Below are 22,246 nucleotides of genomic sequence, written 5' to 3'. Positions count from 1 at the left end.
CACCACAGCCTCTTTCTTCATTCGGTCCTCCTTGCTGTGGCTACAGGAGCTACGGCAACATACCTCATAACTGATGCAAGATCACACCAGGACATCAACAAATTGGTGGCAGCCATCCAATTTTCATCGGACGCTACCTTAGCCGCAGTCAGGTTTGCTTCCAGGGTGATCACCTCATCTGTAGCTTCTCGCAGGCTGTTGTGGCTGCGACATTGGCAGGCATCGGCTCCCTTCACAGGGGACTCCCTCTTTGGACCGGCCCTGGAGCCCTACCTGGTCGAGAACAAGGACAAGGAGAAGGTCCACTCTGAGCAGCTTCAGGATGGCTCCTTACCCCAAACGATCCTATTCCCGGAGTCAAGACTCTGGGTCCTCCTTCCAGGGTCAGGATTCCTTCAGGGGGTCAGAGGCGGGGTACTCGGGTGCCAGGCAGTACCAGGGAAGATTCTCTGCCAGGCAGAGATAACCAGACAGGCAGCAGGGAGGCAGACAGCAGAAGTGACCCTTTCAAAGGAGCGGAGGAGGCAGCGGGGGGCGCCCCTTCTGCAAAAACTAGATCTAGACCCAGCTCACCCCCCATTGGGGGGAGGGCGTTTGGTGTACTTCGCCGACCGCTGGGACCTCTCCTCCTCAGATAAGTGGGTACAGAACACCATCAGGTATGGCCTCTCACTCGAGTTCCTTTCCATTCCTCCGAGCTTCTTCTGGATCTGCCCTGTCTCACATAGCCTCTGTTTTTCTGCCAAAAGTCCTCACCGATTGCTCTTTGCTGTGCAATTCAGGTTTCAGCAGCTGAAGAAAAGAGAGAACGGCACACAGCTCACCTCAAGGAAGGACATGCGGAGCAGGATGCTATTAAAGCCTTAGTAAGGGATCTGGGGTGGGAAGGGGAGGTGGCAGGTTGTGTAATGCGACACCAAAATTGTCCTAAGTTATACGCTTGTTTAAACACACTCTACATATGATACTTTTACCGTTTGTACCTTAAGTTTTACGCTTACTCTCAAGCCGGAAGTACCATCTATTCCAAATTTGATAGTACTCAGTTTCTTTCCTCTCCTTCATTTCCATAGACAGTCTATCCATTTCTGCACATTCATAGATTTTCCTTCTTATAATTGGTTCTGGAGGAGTATCTGTTTCCAATTCTGTGCTAAAACGATTCTGCTTGCAGTAAATATGTGTAGTATTATGTATTGTAATTTTTCCTCCCTTTTCTCATCAAAGATCATCTACAATATTTATATTATGTACAGATCAACCTCCTTCTCATCTTTGCTGCTCTTCAGAGCATGCTTTCTATGGTCTCTACAGCTTTTTTGGTATGCTGGTCGATGCCAAAAACATGCAGAGACCCCAGAAAGAGGGCAGAAAAGAGCAACCAAAATGATTTAGGAGGCTGGAGGCTAAAACTTCTGAAGAACGGTTGCAGGAAACTGGGTGTGTCTAATCTGACAAAGAGAAGGATTGGGGGGGGGGGGGCAGGGTAGCAATCTTCTAACTGAGGGGCTGCACAGAGAGGAGGGGTTGAACCTATTTTTCCAGGCACCCAAGTGCAGGACAAGAAATAACAGATGGAAACTGAACAAGCAGAAAACCGACCTACAACCAAGGAGATATTTCTTGTAAAGGTAAAGGTTCCCCTCGCACATATGTGCTAGTTGTTCCCGACTCTAGGGGGCGGTGCTCATCTCCGTTTGAAAGCTGAAGAGCCAGCACTGTCCGAAGACGTCTCTGTGGTCATGAGGCCGGCATGACTAAACACCGAAGGCGCATGGAACGCTGTTCCCTTCCCACCAAAGGTGGTTCCTATTTTTCTACTTGCATTTTTTCTACTTGCATCTTTTGAACTGCTAGGTTGGCAGAAGCTGGGACAAGGAACAGGAGCTCACTCCGTTATGCGGCTCTAGGGATTTGAACCGCCAAACTGCTGGCCTTTCTGATTGACAAGCTCAGTGTCTTAGCAACTGAGCCACCGCATTCCACCACATGTTTCTTGATACAACTATTAACTGGTGGAACAGCCTGCCTTCTGGGGTTGTGGGCGCTCCATCACTGGAGGTTTTGAAGAAGACACAGGATGGCCATTTGCCTGGGATGGTATAAGGTCTCCCGATTTGTGCAGAAGGTTGGATTAGAAGACCTCCAAGGTCCCTTCCAGCCCCGATTCTGTGTTCTAGGCACAGGCGTGTTGATGCCAGCATTCACCAAATGAGATCGTTAGGATGTGGATGGATGGAAACTAACCAAGGAGAGAAGCAACCTAGAAGTAAGGAGAAATTTCCTAACGGTGAGAACAATCAACTGGTGAAATGGCTTGCCTCCAGAAGTTGTGGATGATCCATATACAGGGGGCTTTTAAGAAGAGACTAGACAGCTATTTTTCTGAAATGGTATAGATTCTCCTGCTTGAGGAGGGGTTTGACTAGAAGACCTCCAAGGTTCCTTCCATCTCTTATTCCATTTTATGTGTTCTAAAGCTGCCCTGAATATCTAGTGCCATGAGGTGGCATGGCTGTTATTGTCCTCCTGGCCAACTGCAACCTCTCCCTGGAGTTGTGGATGATATAGGATTGCTCAGAGCAGAGGCTAGAACCATGATGGCAAACTTATGGCGCACATGCCCAAAGTGGCACGTGGTGTCACCCATTCCTCGTCTGGGTTTCTGAAGCGCATGTGTACACAATGACCTTCATGCGTGTGGCAGTGCCGGAAACTGGAAGAACTGGAAGAACTGGTCTTCCGTTTTCCAGCATGAGCATGTTTTCCAGTTTTCCAGCTGATTGTCATGCGCGCATGCACACCAGTAACCGGAAGACCAACAGCCTGGCGCCCATGCCTGCGCCGGAAACCGGAAGTTCATTTTCCGGCATGCGTATGCCCCCTGGGCAGCTCCTCTTCCAGGTTGTGGCCCAGACGAGCATGCACTCTCTTTTTGGCACTCGGCGCCGGAAAGGTTCACCATCACCCGCCCATCTTCATGTCCGGTTACAGCCCCACTTTCTGAAAAATCTGCAATTGGAAAGATATCAAGACAGGCAGCTGGGAACCAAAGTTTTTCAATCTCATGAACTTTAAGCTGTATGGATTTCAATTCCCAGAATTTCTCAGCTGTGGACACTAGAATCATAGGGTTGGAAGGTAGTAGTGGGATTCATTTTTTTTACTACCAGTTCTGTGGGCGTGGCTTGATAGGCATGACGTGACTTGGTGGGAGTGGCAGGTGTCAGGGTACCAAATAGCATCCAAAAGTAAACCAGAGTCCAAGGCAAAGTATTGCTCAAAATTCCAATTTATTAAGAGAACCATGTTGGCACATCTGGGAAAACCCGGATCTGAAAGCTTCCTGGTTTTCTCCACCCAGTTGGAAGTTCAAGATCTTGCCCCCACATCCACAAGTCCATCACACAGTCCAATCTCCCACTGCCATGCTGGCAGCTTCCACCCATCTAGTTCCGGTCAGGTGCAGAGGTGCAAAGACAAAGGATGACCTTGGCTTTCTAGAAGGAATTTTGTTATGGCTGCCTATCATCTAACTCCGTACAATCCCCCCTCGCATTTTCCCACAATAGAAAATGTATAGTAGAATAATAGAAAGTGTGGCAGGTTTGAGATCCAAAACAAAAGATGGCTGCTGGCCTGACAGCAGCGGAAGGCTACTGCAAAATCCCATAGCTGGCTGGAAAATTATGGGAGTTGATGTCCACAAGTCTCATAGTTTCCAAGTTTTGGGACCTCTGCATTACAGCCTTGCCACTGCTGGGCATTGCTAGCTTCCAAAGGGCCACTGGAGCGTTGAAAAGCCCGTTGTCTTTTCCCCCTTGTTAGTGGAGGGAGCTGGCAGATCTCTGGGGCCAACGCCGGTGTTGACGACTGCAGAGTTCCCTGCCCAGCCCAATGCGGCCTCCCTTTCCCCTGTGGCATTCGCACCTGCCCCTCCCCCTGGCAGTTTGTTGCTGCAAGGGAGGCTGAGAGCAATTAAATATCCTTCCTGACATAATGATGGGCGAGAGAAGGAGAGAACACAGTCCATTAGCATCTGGCTCACCCTGCAGCTCCAGCGGGCGACAGCGGGGAGGGAAGAGGGCTTGAATTTTTAGATAGGATGCAATGCAACTTTCTGGCTCGCTCAAGAGTGGGGAATAGTGAACGGCAGGCAGGCTGGAGAGAGGATTGATCGGGTTTCTGCTCAGGCCAGTGGATCATGGCAGCGCGGCAAAACAAGCCCTACCCAGACATGGCTGTTGTGAGTATCTTCTGTGTGACAACAATGCTCCACGCCCTGTCCTTTCACTTGGGAGTGTTGTGTTTTCTTTCCAAATGCTTTTGCCCTTTGCAAACAGGCTCGGGAATTCTGGGAGTTGAAGTCCACAGCAGTGGTGAAATTCAATTGATTTTACTACCAGTTCTGTGGGCATGGCTTGGTGGGCATGGTTTAGTGGGCATGGCAGGGGAAGTAGCCTGCAAAATCCCCATTCCCTCCCCAATCCAGGGGAAGGTTACTGCAAAATCCCCATTCCCTCCCCACTCCAGGGGAAGGATATTGGGAAATCTCCATTCCCTCCCCACTCCTGGGGGAAGGATCCTGCAAAATTTCCATTCCCTTCCCATTCCAGGGGAAGGATACTACAAAATCTCCATTCCCTCCCCACTCTGGGGCCAGCCTTGGCTTTATCCAAGGTAGCTTATTGCAGGAGTTGCAGTGGCAAAATAATGAAAATTGCCCCTTAGCGAAATGTGTGCATCTGAGTCCTGTGCACTTGTGTATGTAGATGAGTGTGATGTCTCCCTTCTTTGCCTTGTACCCATCTTCCCAATCTAAATCTCTTTGTGTCCCCAACTCAGAAGCTCTTGTTTAATTTTGTTCATGTAACAACATTCCACTGAAATATTTGCATGCTCATTTAGGTTAGTTTTGATTGCATTTTTTGGGCGGGGGGATGGTTTACAAAAGTGCCAGTAGAAGGGAATAGGTGTAGCTGAGGGTTGAAATGACGGGGTCCTTGGTGCTCTCTGGGCTTGGTTGGTTTTCTTGCAGACATTTCATTAGCCAGGTAACGTCATCAATGCTAGAAGGGAGTGAGGTTAGAGTAGTAGTAGTAGTAGTAGTAGTAGTAGTAGTAGTAGTAGTAGTAGTACCATGTTTTCCTGAAAATAAGACAGGGTCTTATTTTCTTTTGACCCCCGAAAAAAGCACTTGGCCTTATTTTTTGGGAGGTCTTATTATTTTTGTTGTGCAGAAGTCGGTGAGCGTGGTCACCTCGTGGCTTCTGCTGTGTTGCAATATTTTTGGGGAGGGCTTATTTTAGCACATGCGCTTAAAAGCCCGATTGGGCTTATTATTTAGGGAGGTCTTTTTTCGGGGAATCAGGGTAGTAATAGCAGGAATAGTAGTAGTAGTAGTGGGAGGAGTGGTGGTAGAGGAGTAATGTGGCCTCGGTGCTCTCTGGGCTTGGTTGGTTTTCTTGCAGACATTTCATTACGCAACTAGGTAATGTCATCAATGCTAGAAGGGAGTTTGGTTAGAGGAGGAAGAGGAGGGGTAGGAGGAGGAGGGGGGAGTAGTAGTGGTGGAGGAGGAATGGGGGTTCCTTGGTGCTCTCTGAGCTTGTCTTTTTCTTGCAGACATTTAATCATCCAACTAGGTAACATCATCAGTGCTAGAACAGTTACAAAACTGTCCACCAGGAAGTGGGGAAAGAAGGATGCAAAAAAAACCTCCCAGTGCTTTCCTTATACAGAAAGGACTTCCATCTTAAGTCCAAAAAAGCCAACACAGTTCTAGGCTGCATAAACAGAGGGATAGAATCAAGATCATGTGAAGGGTTAATACCACTTTATAATGCCTTGGTAAAGCCACACTTGGAATCCTGCATTCAGTTCTGGTCACCACGATGTAGAAAAGATGCAGAGACTAGAAAGAGTGCAGAGAAGAGCAACAAAGAGGATTAGGGGACTGGAGGCTAAAACATATGAGGAATGGTTGCAGGAACTATGTCTAGTTGAATGAAAAGAAGGACTAGGTGTGACATGATAGCAGTGCTCCAATATCTCAGGGGTTGCCACAAAGAAGAGGGAGTCAAACTATTCTCCAAGGCACCTGAGGGTAGAACAAGAAGCAATGGTTGGAAACTAATCAAGGAGAGAAGCAACTTAGAACTGAGGAGACATTTCCTGACAGTTAGAACAATGAATCAGTGGAATAGCTTGCCTCCAGAAGTTGTGAATGCCCCAACACTGGAAGTCTTTAAGAAGATGTTGTCTGAAACGGCATAGGGTTTCCTGCCTAGGCAGGGGGTTGGACTAGAAGACTTCCAAGATCCCTTCCAACTCTGCTATTGTATTGTATTAAGTTTTTTTTTATTAATCTCCCCTTGTGAACACTCTCATTATATGTGTTGGATAAACCCAGCCTGCTGTTTATTTACATCCTGGGGGAGCCAAGAAAAACTGTTTAACCAAATTAAGTACATTGTACAAAGAGCTCATTCATTGGGGGGTCGTTTACAAAGCAGACCCCTGCACGTTGGTATTAAAAGCACAACTCAATAGAATGGCGAGAGAAGCTGGGATGTTTAGGGAGGAAAACCTGCCATTTAGATTTAGACTTAAACTAACTTTATTGACACTTTAAATCTACATTGATCGGCATCCGTTAAAAGGAGATTTCATTGCATTTTTTTCTACCTGGCACTCTTTGCTGGCTAAGGACACCGTTCTGAGGTTGGGACGTTAAGTGGCTGCCCTCGCTAATGAAAGTGGGGGTGGTGGGGTGGGAGGGTGCATTAGCAAACTTTCAGAGAGCCTCTCTAAATATCCCAGAAAAGGAAGCGAAATAGGAGCTGAATATAAGACCTGAATATAAGACCTCGGAGGAGCAACTGCAGCTGTTTACGTGCAAGGATATGGGATAACCCTTTGCCGGAAGTGGTGTAGGGTTTCCTGCCTAAGAAGACAGTTGGACTAGAAGACCTCCAAGATCCCTTCCAACTCTGTTACTCTACTCTACTCTACTCTACTCTACTCTACTCTACTCTACTCTACTCTCTATTCTATCTATTCTATTATTTTCTACTCTACTCTATATTCTACTCTATTCTATACTAGTCTAGTCTAGTCTAGTCTAGACAATACAATACAACGCAATGCAATACAATAGCAGAGTTGTAAGGGACCTTGGAGGTCTTCTAGTCCAACCCCCTGCCTAATCTATAGTCTATTCTATTCTATATTCTATATCCTATCCCATCCCATTCTATATTCCATGCCATGCCATGCCATGCCATTCTATATTCTAGTCTAGTCTAGTCTAAATTCTATATTCTATCCCATCCCATTCTATATTCCAGTACATTCTCCTATTCTATTCTATTCTAGTCTAGTCTAGTCTAGTCTAGTCTAGTCTTGTAGCAAAACCAGCAAAATTTGGCTTTGGAATGCAACCAACTGACTGTCAACCAATGAGACTGACACTTTCCTAAAGTTGAGTTAGCAGCAGTTTAGGAAAAGTCGTCCCAAACACTTTGGAGGTTGTGTGAGGTCACTGCCCATTCACAAATCTCTCCCTATATTCAGTGCCAGCTTTTTCTATCCATCTAGTCTTTCTTTCTCTTCTCCTGAAGGCCTTTCTCCTGGACCTGTCACAGGAAGTGGGTGGCTAAATACAGTGGTGGAATCTTGGTTGTCTCCACTTTTGAGAAAAGCTCAAAAGAAGAGTTGCATTTCTATTTTGGATGCCTGGTCAAAGGGGTCATATCCAGTGTGTTTTATCTTCGGCTGAGCAGCAGAGAGATTCAGCCATGACCACTTTCAGGGCTAAGTCAATGCCAGCTGCTTTGGCTACAGAGTCCATTCCCAAAACTGGCAGCTCTCGTTTTTGAGAAAAATTCAAAACAATTTTTTAAAAAGAGTCATCGCTCTGTGTTCTTAGACAGCACATTACTTGAAGCCCACTCTTCTTTCTGGTCAAACATTTTTTGAAAACTCCTGTAGCTCTGCAGATGCATTGAATTTCATTCCTTTATTGGCGTTGTGGCCCGCCAGCAGAGCTGGCAGCAGATTTGGACAGTGAGGAGGTTGGGGAGGAACCTGGGCCAGTCCTGGAGTCTGGGGAGGGCTTTGATGAGGGCTCTGTGTCGGAGGCAGAGAGGGGGCCAGGGCCATCCAACAGTTACTGGCTGCCTTCATAGTCAGACAGCAGTGAGGAAGACAAACAGCTGGAGCCTGTTCCCAGTGTGCACATGTGCAGGGCTGCGAGATGAAGGGAACAACTAAAGAACAGGGGTCGACTTGGGAGAAGGCCACAGGTGGACGATGAACAGCCCCTCCCAGAGGAAATAAAAGAGGAGCGAAAGTGGAGTGGAGTTTTCAGGAGACAATTAGTTTGCTTCATTGGTTCGTGACTCTCCGAGACGCCTTGCCAAATTTTGCAGATATCGGCCTGGCAGCTCTCCAAGTCAGATAAGGTCTGTGACTGGAAATCCTCCTTTGAAAGACTTTGCTGGATATGAATGAGCAGAATTCACAAATTCAGACACTTGGCAACTGACTCATATTTATGACGGTTGCTGCTTCCTGGAGTCAATGGTGGACCCTTCAAGGACATTGTCATGGTCACCCTCTTGACCATACCCTGCGGACACCTGTGCACCAGAAACCTTGTTCTTTCCATCAATCCAGGGAACTATGCCAGTGGCACAAAACAAAACAGAGACATCCAAAGGAGTACAGAAAGTAGTTAAGGAAGATGACCTTGATGGAAGAATCCAGAATGTCCAGAGACAATGTTTGGAAATGGTTCGAGCAGACACACCTCCCTAATCCACTGATGTATAAGAAGGGGGAGGGGGAGGAGGTGCAACACAATCAGATATGCAAGATCCTGTTATGACAGCTAATTTCAATGAAAAGTAGCTTTAGCCTTGCCTTGGAGTTGATTTTCTGATCCTGTCTACTTGGTGGGACTGGCAAGGAGCCATCTGATGTTCAGATTCAGGGGGAAACATCTATTTTGTCCAATGCTTTGGCATCTCCTCTCTCCCCTCCCTCCTTCTTGCTCCCTCTGTCTCTCTTTCTTCCTCTTTCTCACATAGCAGACAGCCGAGAGACAGAACTGGCTCTTGCCAGAGATCTGAGGAGATCCTCTTGAAAAAAGGTTGCTGAAATCAGGCCAAGGACCTCACCCAGCTGTAGGATGGCCACTGGCCCGCCCCTCTTGCAATGAAAGATTCACTTGGCAATGTGCTTTTGGCAGTGTGGCAGAAAAGCTACCTCTGACCTGAGAGGAGGGAATCTTCTGAGATGCGTACAGAAGTAACTGTCAGAGCTAGAAGCCATCTTTTATGTTTGGGCCTTCAGGCCTGCCAATTTCTACTGTGGGAAAATGGGAGGGGGGATTATACAGAGTGTGGGTGATATGTAGCCATAATAATGTTCTTTCTCAGAAAGTCAAGGTCATCTGGCCCTGCAGTTGCAATGAGGTGACTGGGTGACATCTCAAGTTTTGGATGGTGCCTGATTGGGCCATGAGACAGATATGTGGGTGCTGGGCAGGGACCTGGACTTACTTTTCAAAACCTGGAAGCGTTCAGATTCAGAATTTCCTAGATGTGCTAATATGATATCTCTAATAAAATGGAACTTTGAGGAAACTCAAGACGCGTAGTCGTCTTTCGTTGGAGGTGTTACTTGGAACCCTGACAGTAACTGGGATATCAGGGGGTTTTCTACTCCTCTGTTTTACTCTTGCGATACTCTTATTGGAATCAGAATGATTTCCACTAGTTGTTAAAGTTAACTTCTAAGAAATGGAGAGATACAGTAAGGAAGTGGGTTGGGGTGGGCAGGCGGGGAGACCTACCCGTAGTTCTCGATTTACAGACAAAATTGAGCTCAAAATTTCCATTGCTAAACAAAGATTAGATTAGATTAACCGAGTTGGAAGGGACCTTGTAGGTTACCTAGTCCAAACCCACCCCCGCCCAAGCAGGAGACCCTACACCATTTCTGACAAGTGGCAGTCCAGTATCTTTTTGAAAGCTGCCAGTGATGAAGCTCCCACAACTTCTGAAGGCAACTTTTGTTCCATGGGTTGGTTGTTCTCACTGTCAGAAAATTCCTCCTTATTTCCAGGTTGAATCTCTCCTTGATTAGTGCACAGAAGTACATAGAATAACAGAGTTGGCAGGGACCTTGGAGGTCATCTAGTCCAACCCCCACCCAAGCAGGAGACCTTACACTATTTCTGACATGTGGCAGTCCAGTCTCTTCTTGAAAGCTGTCAGTGATGAAGCTCCCACAACTTCCAAAGGCAACTTCTGTTCCATGGATTGATTGTTCTCACTGTCAGAAACTTCCTCCTTATTTCCAGGTTGAATCTCTCCTTGATCAGTTTCCATCCATTATTCCTTGTCTGGCTTTCAGGCGCTTTGGAAAATAGTTTGACCCCTTACTCTCTGTGGCAGCCCCTCAAATACTGGAAGACTGCTCTCATGTCTCCCCTGGTCCTTCTCTTCACTAGACTAGTTCCTGCAACCGTTCATCGTATGTTTTAGTCTCCAGTCCCCTAATCATCCTTGTTGCTCTTCTCTGCACTCTTTCTGGAGTCTCAACCTCTTCTTTATAGTGTTGGGACCAAAACTGGATGCAGGATTCTAGGTGTGGTCTTACTAAGGCTTTATAGAGTGGTATTAGCACCTCCCTTGATCTTGATTGTATCCCTCTGTTAATGCAATTTAAAATTGCATTGGCGTTTTTGGCTGCTGCCACACACTGCTGGCTCATATTCAACTGGTTGTCCACTAAGACACCTATTCTTGCTGAATGTACGTAAATAATGATCTTGAGGTGTCAAATTAGAACATTGGATGTTCCACGTTTCTGTACGTTGATTAGGATGAGTTTCATTGCCAAAAGGTGGCTTTGCAAGTGGAAGATTGCAGGAGAAGCTTAGTGAAGATGTTCATACGAGTCAGAGGAAAGGCAAAGGAAATGGAGGGTGAAAATTTGACCCAGTGCTGGGTTTCCATCGAAGTGCGCATGGCTAGATGCATGAAAGGAATGTAGGAGGAGGCTGCAAACATTCAAACTTGAGCCCTGTAGCGATATTGACTTCAGAGTTTTCAGAACTGGCATGACAAGTTCTCTACTTTTTTTAAAAGAGGCATCTGCTGCAGTTTAACATGATTTTGTTTTTTAAAAATTCAATAAACGGCTTTGAAATTTTGTCAGACGGTGGCTTGATTGATTGGTGGTCTAGATTTATTTATTTGCTTGCTTGTGAGGATTTATAGGGCCACCCACTCAGTCTCGGTGATTCTGGCTGGTTTACAAAATAAGAAATAAAAAATATATCCTCGTAGTTTTTGGAGTATAAGATGCTCCGAAGTATAAGACACACCTAACTTTTGGGGAGGAAAACAAGGGAAAAATATCTGCCTCTGCCTCCCAGCAATTTGCCTCCTTGCAACAAACAGCAAACAGTACAGACAATATACACTGTAGTGTTACATTTCAGACTATTCTTGTACAGATGCTGTTAAAATTGATGTGCTTTCTGGAAGTATAGTTATTCTCTGCTATTTAAAAGAAGATACAATAGCATTGGGCCTCTTCAGATCAAGCATTTATTTTAAAAAGCTTCTTCATTTTGTTATGTTGTCTAGAACAACAATAAAGCAGTTTTTTTAAAAAATAAGTCTAATAATTTGAACATTCTATAGGCATTTATAGTCATTGACTTACCTCCTTGCAGCAAACTTTAGATACATCATCTTGGTACTACTGGTGAAAAGCCAGCACTAAAGTTCCTGGGCTTTTCACCCCAATATTTTCAAAATTTCCATTCAAAGACCTAGCAGTAGTCATCTCAAACGATTTAAACCCCAGAGCTCACTGTAATAGCATTGCTAAAAAGGCATTAAGAGTTGTTAACCTAATTTTGCGAAGCTTCTTCAGTTACATTGTACTGCTAACTAGGGCATACAAAACCTTTGCCAGACCAATTCTCGAATACAGCTCATCTGCCTAGAACCCATACTGTATATCCGACATTAATACAATTGAACGAGTCCAGAGGTATTTCATGAGAAGAGTCCTCCACTCCTCTGCTCACAATAGAATCCCTTATGCCACCAGACTTCAAATTCTAGGCTTGGACAATCTAGAACTACACCGACTAAGGCCTGACCTAAGCGTAGTACACAAAATTGTCTGCTACCATGTCTACCTGTGATTGACTACTTCAGCTTCAATCACAATAATACACGGGCAAACAATAGATAAACTGCTGCAAACTTGATTGCAGAAAATACGACTTCAGCAACAGTGGTCAGTGCCTGGAATGCACTACCTGACTCTGTTGTTACCTCCTCAAACCCCCATAACTTTAACCTTAAAGTGCCTACCATGGACCTCACCCCTTTCCTAAGAGGTTTGTAAGGGGGCATGCATATAAGTTTCAGTTTTCTCAAGTTTTCAAAACATATCAGCTGAAAAAACCCCTCTGCATTGGCGACAGGAAGGGCATCCGGCCATTGAACACTCAGCTACATTCAGTTGCTCCAACTCCACCTCAATGCAAGGGATTATGGGGTCATTAAATGTTAACAATCAGGGTCAACGTCCACTAATATCCAAAGGAGAACCAAACCATAATTCTGCCCCTGGTGGGCCACACATACACACACACACACACACACGGAGAGAGAGAGAGAGACAGAGAGTGAGAGAGAGAGAAAGAGAAAGAGAAAGAGAGACTGAGGAACAATCTGTTAAGTAAATCTGCAGTGGGATCTTGGCATGAGATAATTAAGCTTCAGCTTAAAAAACATCTTTGGAAGATTATGGGTCTTGCTTATTTAATCGGCTAATCGTCTCTTTCCTTTGCTCTCCCCAGGCTGATGCCGCAACCAGCTTCCTCCGCGCAGCACGATCGGGGAACCTGGACAAAGCTCTAGACCATCTAAGAAATGGGGTGGATATTAATACCTGCAACCAGGTAGGTCTTCCGTTGACCTGCACTGATCTGGGCTGGACTGCCTAATGGAGATCTTTGCGTTTGGTCTTTCAAGGAACTCAATGAATTGGCTTTGGTCTCATCTACAAAGCAGATGTTGAGCCAGGATGCTAATAGCAATAGCCCTTTGACTTATATAACGCTTCATAGCCCTTTACTGTACTTCCTAAGTGGTTTATAGAGTCAGCCTATTGCCCCCAACCATCTCATTTTACCCAACTCGGAAAGACGGAAGGCTGAGTCAACCTTGAGCCGGTCAGGATTGAACTCCTGGCAGTAGGCAGAGTTAGCTTGCAATACTGCATTCTAACCATTATGCCCCCATGACTCTGCCGCTTCATAGTTCTTTGCAACACTCTCTGGGTGGTTTACAACATCAGCCTCTTGGCCCCAACAAGCTGGGTCCTCATTTTACCTACCTCGGAAGGATGGAGGGCTGAATCAACCCTGAGCCGATCAGGATCGAACTCCTGGCAGTGTGCAGAGTTAGCTTGCAATACTGCATTCTAACCACTGCACCACCAGGGACTCAGGATTGCAGGACTATAGAATAGCACTCTCATTTGTAAAAGCTACGGCTTCCTAGTATTTTATCACGTGAGACATTTCGTCCCATAAATTTCATTTTTTTTTTGAACCAGGTACCAGATGGAATTTTGCTTCTCAGAAATGCCTGAAGTTACACTACAGAATAATTTCCCTGAGCCTAGAGCTCATTCCTTATTCTTAAATAGCACATTGGTAAACTTTTAGTTTTGGAGAGGTTTAGGTTTGGGGACAGCAAAGAGCCCATTGTCTGCTGCAAGTTGAGAATATATATTTTTTTTTAGTTTAGGACCCACACTGCAATTATACTAGCTAATCACGAATCAAGGAGGGTATCAGGCCTGCAGCCATCTTTCTTTTGGATCTTTGGCCTGCCACACTTTCTATTTTTCTACTATGCATTTTCTATTGTGTGAAAATGGGAGGGGGGATTGTATGGAGTTAGATGCTATGTAGCCATAACAAAATTCTTTCTAGAAAGCCAAGCCCATCTTTTGTCTTTACACCTCTGCAACTGACTGGATCTGGATGGGTGGAATTGCCAGCATGGAAGTGGAAGTTTGGACCATGTGATGGACTTGTGGGCATGGGGGCAAGATCTTGAACTTTCAACTGGGTGGGGAAAACCGGGAAGTTTTAAGATTCGGGTTTTCCCAGATGTGCCAACATGGCTCTCTTAAATTGGAATTTTTTGAGGAATTTTTTGCTTTGGACTCTGATTTAATTTTGGATGCTATTTGGAATCCTGACAGAGGGTGTGATATCACCAGCAAGGCCAGTACAACTGCGTCCATTCCCAAGTTACTAGCCATTGTTTATTTTTTAATATGATGGAAGGAGAAAGGCTTTAAACGCAGACTGAGGCGTAAATTTAATTATCCCATTTATTTTTCTTCTGAATTTGTCGATTTCAGGATCTGGTTCACTTCTATCTAACAGTTCCTTCACCTGGTCCTGTTGGGTGCCCCCAACCCCACTCCTAATTCTGTCAATGTTGATGTCAAATATTTTTAAGAGAATGTCTAGTGCTTCTATTCATCTCCTTTTCATGAACATTGTTCTAATCTCTATATATACAAGCCAAGTACCACACACTCCTCACGAAATCTCCAGAACCATAAAACCTACAAACCTGAAATTTGGCACATATGTTCCTCTTGGCTTCTAGGTGCTCACTAAGAAAGGATTTTTTGAAATGACCATCAGATCATTTCTTATACAGTAATTAATACGCTCTGATGCTAAGGAGTTCTACTTCTCCTCCCCACATGAAAAGAACTTTGTTCCAACTGCCAGTTGCCTCACATTTTTTTACCTCAGTTCAAACTGGCAGATGATCCACTCCTTCCCTCAGGAGCAGTCTGGGGCTCCTTACAGTACTAAACGTCACTACCTCAACACCACAATGCCTACGCCTTCCACCTATGGAACTGCTTCTGGACTCAAGGTGGCGGGAGCAATATTCCCTTATGTATTTCAATCGCTAACCATCACTGATGAGCCAATGGATTGTGAACTGAATTCCTCCTACATAGCCTGATCACATAATTTCATCGCAAAGGATGAAATTATGTTAAATTCAGAATCAAATTAGTCTCTATAACTGTACAGTCTGTAATTATCCCTAACAAGAACAGCTAGGGAGTGAACTTTATCCTCTTTTTAAGAATATTTTGAATAATCCACCATATTTTTATCCAAAATGCTTTAACTTTTTTGCAAGTCCACCATATATGGTAATACGTAGTGTCAGCACAGTCACATCTCCAGCATTTAGGTTGAAAATTCGGATACATACAAGCTAACCTTTTAGGATCTAGATGCCGTCTATAAAACATCTTATAGAAATTCTCTCTCAAGTTTTGAGCTTGTGTAAATTTTACATTCCTTACCCAAATCTTTTCCCATGTTTCCATCATTATTGGTTCTTCAAAGTTTTGTGCCCATTTTATCATACAATCTTTAACTAACTCTGTTTCAGAATCTATTTCTATCAGTATATTATACAACCTTTTTATATGCATTTGACCCTGGTCCCTAATTTGTTTTACCAAATTATCCTTATTTTGCATGATACCAATTTTTTCCATCTAGCCTGTAACTGTCCATACTGAAACCAGGATTGAATTACCTTTTCCTCTCTTAGTACATTCAAAGGCTTTAGCTGTAGTACACCTCTTTCTATGTTAAGAAGCTCTCTATATGTAATTGCATCCTGTTTTTGTTCTATACTTACATTCTCTATTGCGTGTCTGGGCACTACCCACATAGGTATCTTATCATTTAACTTATATTGATATTTTTTCCAGACACGCAATAGAGCATTCCTTAAAATATGGCTTTTAAAAATCTTGTCCACCTTCTTATCATATATTAAGTAAGCATGTCAACCGTATATCAAATCATATCCCTCAATATTCAGTATTCTTTCCTCTGTTAAATTAATACAATCGCTAATTGTTGATAAAACTATTGCTTCATAGTATAATTTTAAGTTGGGCATTTTCAAACCTCCCCTTTCACGTATATCTTCCATTATTTTAAGTTTTATTCTCGGTTTCTTCCCTGCCCAAACAAAATTATTAATACCTTTCTGCCATTCTTCCAAATTTGCATCTTTTTGATTATTGGTATCATTTGAAAAAGAAATAGAAACTTGGGCAAAACATTCATTTTTACTGCTGCTATCCTTCCCAACAAAGACAATTGTAGCTTTTCCCATTTAGTCATCTCTGTCTGTATTTATGCCATAATGGTTCATAATTATATAATTTCCCATTTGAGGTTGTAATATGAACTCCTAAATATTTAACCTTTTTTACTATCTCACATCCTGTTACTCTTTCTAATTCTTCTTTTTGATTTATGGTCATATTTTTAACTATCATCTTTGTTTTCTCTAGATTTATTTTAAACCCAGATACTTGACAGTATTGATTAATTATATTCATTAAACCTATAGCTGATTTCCCCGGTTGGGTTAAAGTTACAACCAGGTCGTCCGCAAATGCTCGTACTCTATATTCATAATGCCTAATCTTAATTCCTTTTGTAGATCATCTGACCTACGCATTCTGTTCAACAATAACTCCAAGGTTAAGATAAACCATAATGGAGACAGGGGACACCCCTGTCTTGTTCCTTTTTCAATTTTAAAGGATTATGTTAACTATAATTTGTGCTGTCTGTTTCTAGTATATTGCCTTGATAGATTGTGTGAAATACTCTCCAAGCTGCATCTTTTGTATTATTTTCATTAGAAATTGCCAATTCACTCGATCAAATGCTTTCTCCAAAGAATATAAGCACTGCAGGGACTTGGTTATTCTTCCCCAAATATTCCAATATATTAACAATTTGCCTTACATTACTTTTCATTTGTCTCCCCTGTATAAAACCAGATTGATCATTGTGAGTCGTTTGTTGTATAACTGACATCAGCCTATTTAGCAAACATTTTATAATCTGTATTAAGTAATGATATAGGCCTGTAGTTTTTTGGCTGAGTGTGATCCTGATCTTCTTTCAGAATCAGGAAAATAAAGGCTGTTTTCCAAGATGGTGGTACTCTTCCTTCCAATTGAATTTTATTAAATAATTCCTTAAGAGGTTCTACCATTTCTAATTGTAACTTTTTGTAATAAGCCACTGTCAATCCATCTTGCCCATTTTTAACTGCTTAATAGCCAGGAGAGTTTCCTCCGTGGTTACCGGTTGATTCAGTCTTTCCCTTTGCTCATCTGTAACTATAGGGATTTTTCCTTTCTCCAAATATCTATCTATATCTAAACCTTGTATTTTATCACCAGCATACAGACTAGTATAGAATTCTAAAAAAGCCTTTTTAATCGTGTCCTGTTGATATACTTCTTTACCTTTGTATTCTATTTTCTCTATAGTACGAAACTTTTGTTTCTTCCTTAACATATATGCTAACCACGTGCCTGGTTTATTTGCATTACAAAAAGTTTAGCGTATAGCAGATTAGTGGCTACTTGATCTGACATCAACATGTTAAACTGCCCTCGCAGTAAAGTGATTGCTTCTTTTGTCTTCTTATCATCTGGGTTAGATATTAGCACCTGCTCTTTCTTTTTTATCTCTTCTTCCAATTCCCTTCGTTTTTCTCCCTGTCTATGTCTATATAGGTTATTTAAGTTTATTAAAATACCTCTCATATATGCTTTACTTGCGCCCCAAACCATTTCCATAGATGTCTCCTTATGCATGTTAAAAGCAAAATATTCTTTCAATAATTTTTTTGCATTCTGTAACATTTCACTCATATCTAAATAGATTTTCATTTAACCTCCAAGACCTCCTGGATCCCTCTCCATATTCCAATTCCATCCAAACCGGATTATGATCTGTTAGAGTTCTCAGGCATATCTTCGTCTTCTTCACCCTGGAAAGGAAATCATTTGTAATTAGTATAAAATCAATTCTAGAGAAGGATTGATGCCTATCGGAAAAAAATGTAAAGTCCCATTCTTTAAGATTCTGTTCTCTCCAGATATCTCTCAATTCCACATCATCTATCATGTCAAAAAAAGATTTAGGCAATCTTGCTCATGCTTGAGTATTTTGCAAAGTCTCTTCTTGTCCTTCATGGTGTCCAATACTCCACTCCAATCACCCAGTAATATACATGATCTATAATCCCATTGAATTAATTTGGTATGAAGCAACTTGTAAAAAATTTCTTGTTGATTGGGGGCATATACTCCTGTATTTTCTTTCCTTCTATTAATAGTTCAATTGCAATATATCTTCCTTGAGGATCTGCTTCAATTAATTCAGCCTTTAAATCTTTTCTTAAGTATATAACTGTACCATTTTTCTTCTCTTGCAAATATTTTTACTACCAGTTTGGGCGCACTCCCATGCTTCTGTGCCTCCCACTGCCGCTATTACCGGTTCGGCCGAATCAGGCCAAACCGGGAGCAACCCACCACTGGTCTTCCAATGATCCATCTATGATCACCACTATTAACTAAGTCCATGTTGCTTGTCTCCTCCTCTTTTCCTTTCCTTCTACATTTCCATGCATTGGGGCCTTCTCTAGAGAGCTAAGTCTTGGCATAATGTGTCTGAAGTAGGATAATTTGAGCCTTGTCCCTTAGGTGAGAACTCTGGATTGCTTAATCAATAATCCATCAGTTGGTTTTCTTAGCTAACCATGGCCTTATCAGGAGTCTTACAGAATAATAAGAGTTGGAAGGGACGTTGAAGGTTTGCTCGTCCAGCTCCCTGCTCAAACAGGAGATCCTGTACCATTTCAGACCTGTCTCTTCTTAAAAGCCTCCAGTGATGGAGCACCCACAACATCTGGAGGCAAGCTGTCCCACTGGTTAATTGTCCTCACTGTTAGGAAGTTTCTCCTTAATTCCAGGTTGTTTCTTTCCTTGATCAATTTGCATCCATTGTTTCTTCTTCCTGTCTTCTGGTGCTTAGGAGAAGAGGTTGAGCCCCTCTTCTTTCCAATATTTCCAAATATTGGAACACTATCGCCAAAGTTCAAAGGCATTATTACTCTTCCAAGCTGTCTCCTTCAGTGTTCATTTCCATATAGAGCACCAATGGCGAACCCTTTTCTTACGGCGTGTCAAAATTGTGCATGTGCGCTATTGCACGCATGCCCACTCAATCTCCCCGCCCATCTGCACATGCGTGCATGCCTCCCCTCCCATACATGCATGCCGACCCCTCACCAGGCTCTGGAGGCTTTCTTGAAAGCCTGAGGTGAGCGAAAACGGCCTCCCCCAGCCCCCTGGAACCCTTCCAGAAGCCTCAGCTAGCCGGAGCATGCATGCGTGCTGGAGCTGATGGCTGGCATGCCACCAAATATGGCTCTGCATGCCACCTATGAATTCCATAGGTTTGCCATCATGGATATTGAGTGTTACCCTGAAAATTAAGCCCTCCTGTTTAATTTATGTGACTCTCGTTTATTAAAACGTGATTTGTGTGTCTATGTGTGTGTGTTGGCAACTTCTGTTCAAAGAGGACCCTTCCCTGTTTATCATGAGCCCGATGATGCATTTTTGCCGCATCATTGCCAAGTTTACTTGTTCCACAGCTTTGTCTCTCTTAGCACATGCTTAATTGAGCCTTGACAGGCTTCCAAAGTTTAGGGTGTCTCTGTGTCTAAAATTGGCTCTCGGTGGCCCTGGGGTTATAGCTCCTCGCTTGGGCTTGCATTGAACATCAATAATAAAAAGATAAAAGATGCTGTCAAATTGATTGGCAACAACACAACTGTGACTGGCCCGTGTTTTCATCCCCAAGATGGATTGTCGTGGAATTTCCCATCTCGAAGGTTTACCCAGATCAGGGGTGAAATCCTCCCAGTTTGGCCTGGTTCAGCTGAACCAGTAGGGACAATTGCCATTTGTTCTGCGAACCGGTAGTAAAAAAAGCTGTGAGCCACACGATCGTTGGAAGCTTTTTCTTTTTGCTTTTTAAAGCAATTTTTTCCTGCTGGTTTGGGCGAACAGGCAGGGAAAAATGCTTTAAAAAGTGGGGGAAAAGCTTCTAATGATTGCGCAGATCAGCTGTGAGCCACACGATCGTTGAACCCTCTTTATTTCATTTTTAAAGCACTTTTCCCTGTCTTATTTTCAGGGAGATACGGTAGACATATTCATCCCTGCAACCATTCTTCATATATTTTAGCTGCAATCCTTAATCTTTTGGGTTGCCCTGAATTCTTTCAAGCTTCCCAGCATCTTCTTGAGATGGCGGCCTCCATGAATTGGTCTTGCCCCTTTGAAACCCTTTCATCTGGGCTCATCTCCATCTCAGTGGAAAAAGGACATTTTTTATCATTCAACTAAGTGTTGCCAAAAGAAATGCAGAGAAATGGAGGAATGAGAACTTCTCCAACTGGGAGAAGAATATAGAATAAGGACAGGGCCTGTGTCCTTGTCGGCTTTCTTTTGTATTCAGCGCCGGTGCTGCTCATAAGTGAAGTTGGAGGTGGGGAATGCCTTTTCTATCAGACAGTGACTCACCTTGCTCATCCCGATGCAGAGTAGGAAATGTTGGAGTCACCAAGGAGTGGGTGGCCAGCCAAAGCAACATTCCCTCCCTGTCCAGCCCATTGAGACTCATCCAGCCTGTTTTCTGACCTGAAAACTGGCAACCTGAGATGAGTAGTAGTTACAGTTACAGAGTTGGAGGGGACATTGGAGGTCATCTAGTCCAACCCCCTGCACTAGGAATTCGGACTGCCGGACAAGTCTTAGCCATTGGAGCAGACAAGACAGGTGGACAAGAAAAGCACACCTGTTCAGGTTTCATTCCACAGGAGGCTTCCCAGACTACCTATGTCTTGGGAGCAGAATTGATAATACCACAGTAGCATCTGCTAGCTTGCTATATCTTGGTTTTCTCAAAGGTGTTCTTTCAGGAGGCAACTAAACTTCCCTGTTTTTTTCTTTTGAAGACGTTTCATTTCTCATCCAAGAATCTTCTTCAGCTCTGACCAGATAGTGGGGAATGGAAGGATTTCTATTCCTTGTAGACAGCCGGTCATCTGCATCTTTTAGAGGGTCTTTGAGGCCACTTTGAGGTTTATTTGTGTCCTCAGGGTCACCTGAGTGGTGCAAATGGTTCCTGTAGTCTGCAATTTTTCCTCTGGAAATCCATTCCTACTCCCACAGCATTCGAAGGGTCTTCATCCCAAATTGTATAGTTAAAAGTCTACACATTCTCAGTCATCCAGGTAATGGTTGTCCCAAAGATGCTTTTTCAGGAGGCAACTGGACTTTGTTTTTTGTTTGAAGATATTTTGCTTCTTATCCAAGAAGCTTCCTCAGCTCTGACAGGATGGTGGGAAACGGAAGGATTGATCCTCCTTGCAGACAGCTGGTCATTTGCATCCTTCTAGACGGTCATTGAGGCAACTTGGAGGTTTCTCTGTGTCCTCAGGGTCACCTGAGTGGTGCAAATGATTCCTGTAGTCTACAATTTTTCCTCTGGAAATCCATTCCACCTCCCACACTTTCTAAAAGGATGCAAATGCAAACAGCCCTGCACTTACCTGGCATCCAAAACAGGTCATGTGGAGACGGGGCAGGGCAGGGTGGGTGGAGCCAGCCAGTCCTTTCAACTACCGGTTCGGCAAACCAGATGTAAAATTTGCATCCAGTTCGCCCAAACTGCTCCGAACCGGCTGAATCTCACCCCTGGTTCCATGGCTGACACTACCTCCATTTCAGTGATGGATTTGAAAAATTTTACTACCGGTGCTGTGGGTGTAGCTTGGTGGGCATGGCATGGCTTGTGAGCATGGCTTGGTGGGCATGGCAGGGGAAAGATACTGTAAAATCTCCATTCCCTCCCTACTCCAGGGGAAGGTTACTGCAAAATCTCCATTCCCTCCCAATCAACTGGGACTCAGGAGGCAGAGAATAGATAGGTCAGGGACAGCCAGAGATGGTATTTGCTGGTTCTCTGAACTACTCAAAATTTCCATTACTAGTTCTCCAGAAACCTGGGTACTGAATCAAGCCATTTTCTGGATTTACCCAATACACTGAACCATAAGCTAACTCACCAAATGAGTTACGTTCTAGTAAGCAACAAAAAAACCAATAAGAAGTGGAAGTTATTCCTGACCCACTTAAGGATGTTGCACAAATGCAAACACTGTGGCAATGTCTAAAGCGTTTCCATGACTAC

At 43.7% G+C, this 22,246-nt stretch overlaps 1 protein-coding gene across 8 annotated transcripts in view; it reads left to right on the top strand.

The window, feature by feature from the left end:
• Positions 1–22,246, top strand: part of ANK1 (ankyrin 1) — a 262,003-nt gene that overhangs the window by 123,983 nt on the left and 115,774 nt on the right. For all 8 annotated transcript variants that reach the window (XM_081960864.1, XM_081960865.1, XM_081960863.1 and 5 more), the window contains exon 2: positions 12,896–12,997. In XM_081960864.1, coding sequence (XP_081816990.1) covers positions 12,896–12,997 — 102 coding nt within the window. The remainder of the gene's footprint in view (positions 1–12,895; positions 12,998–22,246) is intronic.

Source organism: Natrix helvetica (assembly GCF_964273705.1).
Source record: "Natrix helvetica genome assembly, chromosome: 8".
NCBI classification, from domain to species: domain Eukaryota; kingdom Metazoa; phylum Chordata; class Lepidosauria; order Squamata; family Natricidae; genus Natrix; species Natrix helvetica.
Note: the sequence above shows the minus strand (reverse complement) of the source record. Positions and strands in the feature narration are given on the sequence as shown.